Source organism: Pinus tabuliformis, chromosome 8, assembly GCF_031772625.1.
Source record: "Pinus tabuliformis cultivar Carrire ecotype Pingquan chromosome 8, CPIR1, whole genome shotgun sequence".
Taxonomy (NCBI): Eukaryota; Viridiplantae; Streptophyta; class Pinopsida; order Pinales; family Pinaceae; genus Pinus; species Pinus tabuliformis.
In genome coordinates this window covers 1,406,315,291-1,406,319,262 of record NC_142294.1, presented here as the reverse complement: position 1 = coordinate 1,406,319,262, position 3,972 = coordinate 1,406,315,291, and the positions used below count along the sequence as shown (strand labels likewise).

At 32.7% G+C, this 3,972-nt stretch overlaps 1 protein-coding gene across 1 annotated transcript; it reads right to left on the bottom strand.

Annotated features, from left to right (window-relative positions):
- Positions 1-1,313: 1,313 nt before the first annotated feature.
- LOC149240821 (uncharacterized) lies at positions 1,314-2,491 on the bottom strand. The gene is made up of 3 exons (XM_089367374.1): positions 1,956-2,491; positions 1,770-1,862; positions 1,314-1,597 (listed from the first exon to the last, which is right to left on the bottom strand). Exons 1-3 carry the CDS (start codon positions 2,082-2,084, stop codon positions 1,400-1,402), a joined length of 420 nt encoding a protein of 139 aa, XP_089223500.1. The 5' UTR covers positions 2,085-2,491; the 3' UTR covers positions 1,314-1,399.
- Between the last annotated feature and the right edge of the window lie 1,481 nt (positions 2,492-3,972).

Sequence of the window (3,972 nt, the reverse complement as noted above, 5' to 3'; positions counted from 1 at the left end):
TTTACATTTGATTTGTCTCCATTTTTCCCATCTCATTTTGCACCATATTTTGCGTCATTTGTTTCATCCAATTTTGCATCATTTTTAACACCATCTCTTGCATCTAATGTTATATCATTTTGAGCATCCAAATTTGCATTTATATTTGCATCTTATGTTGAGTCATGTGTTGTGTCCACCTTTGCATCTTATTTTGTGTCTAATGGTATATTCAATTTAGAGCCATTTTTTACGTCTACTTTTGTATTTGTTTTTACACCAAGTTTTGCATCCAATTTTAAGCTATTTTATGCCCCTTTTTGCACCATTTTTTTGTGTCTACTTGTGTCCAATGTTGCACCATTATTTACACCGACTTTTTCATCCAATTTTGCATTTTTTTGGTGTCTAGTTTTACATCGTTTTCACCATCCAAATTTGCATCTTTTTTGCCTCATTTTGTGTCCACATTTGCATATAATTTTGTGTCTGAGTTCGAGCCTAAATTTGCATGTGATTAAGAATCATTTTTTACATCCAATATGGCATCCTTGGTTTCACCTTTTTTCAGCCCCATTTTGCATCTTGTTTTATGTCTTTTCTTACATCTTTTTTTTTTCCTTTTTTTGCACCCAAGTTTGCATCCCAAATTTACACCATTATTTGCATCATCATTTGGCATATTAATTTGTAATGTTTTTTTCTTCTTTTTAATGCTCAACTTTGCATCTTATTTTACATCTAGTTGTTGTCTTTTTTTGCATCTAATTTGGTGCCCATTTATGTGTCCTTGTTTTTCCCCAATTTGATATCCTTTTGTATGCCATGTTTTGTTCCCTTCTTTGTGTCAACTATTGCACAATTTTTCACTTCTAATTTAAAACACTTTGTATGTCAATTGTTTGCATTTTGTATTAATTCCTAGTTTAACATCCAATTTTGCATCCATGGTTACATCCGCATTTGACTTCTTATATAGAGTATATTTTTCTTTACATATATGACCCCCTTTATAGATTCATAATGAAATATATGATAGTTTCTAAATATCATTAAAGCAGATATCACAATTCAAAATCATTTGTAAAGAAATTTAAGAGAAATTGACAACATCCATCCAAAAAAATAACAATGTGTCATTAACAATTTTCAAAACATGTATAAAATAGCAACATAATACTAATAAAATCAGTATTATTTTTAATCAAAACAAGTAAAATTCAAATATGATTAACAAATCAAATATTTCATGAATATCGTTATTCTACGATAAATTAACAACATACATAAATCAAACTCATCGTATGATTACAAAATCAAAATGTCTCATTGATATAGGGTAAATTCACAACACCCATCTAAACATAACAATGTCAGTCTACACAATAATTTCTTCATAAAAAACAATGCATGTGCATGCCTAGCTACCACCACCAAGATCATCCTCATGATCATCTTGACCATCCTCATTACTCTGATCCACATCATCACCAACACCGCAACTATCATCATCATATCCTCCTTCACCACCATCATCCTCATCCTCATCCTCATCATCTCCTGATATATGTTGAACATAATTTGGATCATCGTCTTGGCAATCATTACCTATAGCATTCTGACAAAAAAAATCAATATTACATGTTAGTATTAATTACATAACACAACGCATGTTTTCGTTATACAATGTTAACCATAAAATGAGGTAAGATATAATATCTAATAGTACTAAAAAATAAAATGAAAATATGGTTTAAAAGTATATTGGAAATCCAACTAAAATTACATACCATAGAGTCCATCCAAACAACAAATTCAACCCATCTCTTTTGCTGCAGCACCTCCTTTTCCAAATGATTTGGAGGTCTTCCATATTTTAGTTCCTATCAATCAGTAAATAGGGAGAAATTAGATAACAATGACTTTCTTCTAGTACAAAATTTATTAAAAAAATATCACATGTTTAATATACTTACAAAGGTTGTTATTAGTGCTTTTAAACCTTTCTGGCCACTACGATGAGTGACTTTTGTCTTGGTTAACCTCGCCTTGGATGCCTTGTCCTTAAACATAAACCAATTCAATTTATTTTCACACAAATACATGTCTAAGATACTTATAAGTATTAATACATTCTAAATAATGTTTAATGAAAAATTCAATACCTGAATGCTCTCATCGCCGGCTTTTCTTTGTGCATCCAACTTCTCATATGATTTTACAAGTTCTTTCCATACTTTAAAAGGTATGTCAATAGGTCTTTGTTTCAGTCTTTGATCTTGAGGCATTTTTTTAATTTTTCTTGTTTGGTTAAAAATTTTGGTTAAAAAAAACCGAACAAGTAATTCACATCAATGGCATGGGGACTCTATGGATATGTGTAAAAAAATGGCTATAAAGAAAACATCCAAAAAACATATGAGCTCTCCCTTTGATGGTCACTTGGGGCATATGGCTGGAAAGGAACAACTCCATTTTTGAAAATCAAGGACAATCCTTTCTCAAAGTCCTTCCTAATATTTATCCAAATGTCTTAAAATGAAAAACAAAATTCAAACGTCATCCTTAAACATCTCCCTTAAATATAACGTTGGACCATAAATTCTTCATTTTTATTGTTATCGACTCTGGAATGATTTTTCTATATGCAATTATATAATGAAATATGTGTGCACTAATGAAAAAACATTGAGTTTCATTTTTCATAATCACAAACAATGAAAAAAGAATCACACGTAACTAGCATCATTTTGGAAATTTTATATTTATTAAAAATCTTTAACATGCTTTCCTCCCATATCTCATAAAAAGGTGTGAAAATTTTTATATACTCTCCAATAAGCACTACAACAAAACCAGTGATTTGGAGGTTTTACACTAAGTTTTTCAACATCGATCTTACTAGGGCTTGCACCACCAGGGTTATTAGTAAGAATCTCATGAGGTTTGCATAGCCATGATTATTAGTATCAAAATAGTAGGATTTGCACTAAAAAACAGTTCATAGTGCTTTCCTGCTGGGGAGAAAATCACAAGTTCAACTTCTGCAGTGCAGAGCATCGAGAGCTCATAAGCTTTCTTCAGCAATCCACCTACGTTTGGAAAATGTAGCCTGCCTGCTGGCGATGTTCTCAATCCTCTTCCTCTGCATCTTTCCCCTCACTATTCTTGTATGTCCTCTTTCGTTTTTCCCTCCAAACAAACCCTCTCAAATTGAGAAAGCAGAACAACTCACTCGAAGAGAATCCGAATCCAATTATCGCTTCTAACAATAACCCAATACGATACCAGAAGTGATTACACAAAACCTCATTGACTCTTCATTTGTTTGGAAAAGAGCCAAGCATAAACTTCTGACGAGGGTTTCCGTCTCAAGTCTGGCTCGCAGGACGTCGCTTAGTCAATTGCGAGAAAAGTTTTCCACCTGCCTGTCACATACGGTTTGTCACACTATATATTAAAATAAGGTTGATCATACTAACAATAAGGTTGTATAGTGTAAAAGGAGGGCTCTCCTAACTGCATTTGGTTGGTTTATAGAAAAGATTGCTGGAATGTGTAATGTGAATGCTCTGCTAACTGTTTTTTAAGCATTTGGAAGTATTAAAACCCCCTAGGATAATTAATGTAAGACTTGTTAATTAATGTGTAAAGATGGCTATTGTCCTTGGGCTACATTAGCTGTTCGTGTTTAGTGATCTGTGGTATTATGACTCCTCAAGTCACTATTAAACCATGAGAACCATGCCCAGGAAGACTAGTGTGACATTGTGGATGAGAACCAAAACTAGACTCCTATAACCTCCTTTTTCATCCTTTAAATTGCAGAATTAACTGACTGTTCTAGTAATCGTTCTTGAGCACCTGAAGATGTGCACCCTAAATAATAAGAATAATACCTTGTAACATATGAATAGTCCATCCTGTGCATGTAGGATATGCACATGAGGTCCAATAAAATCACTAACCAGAATACCAGGTGTTATTAAAGCC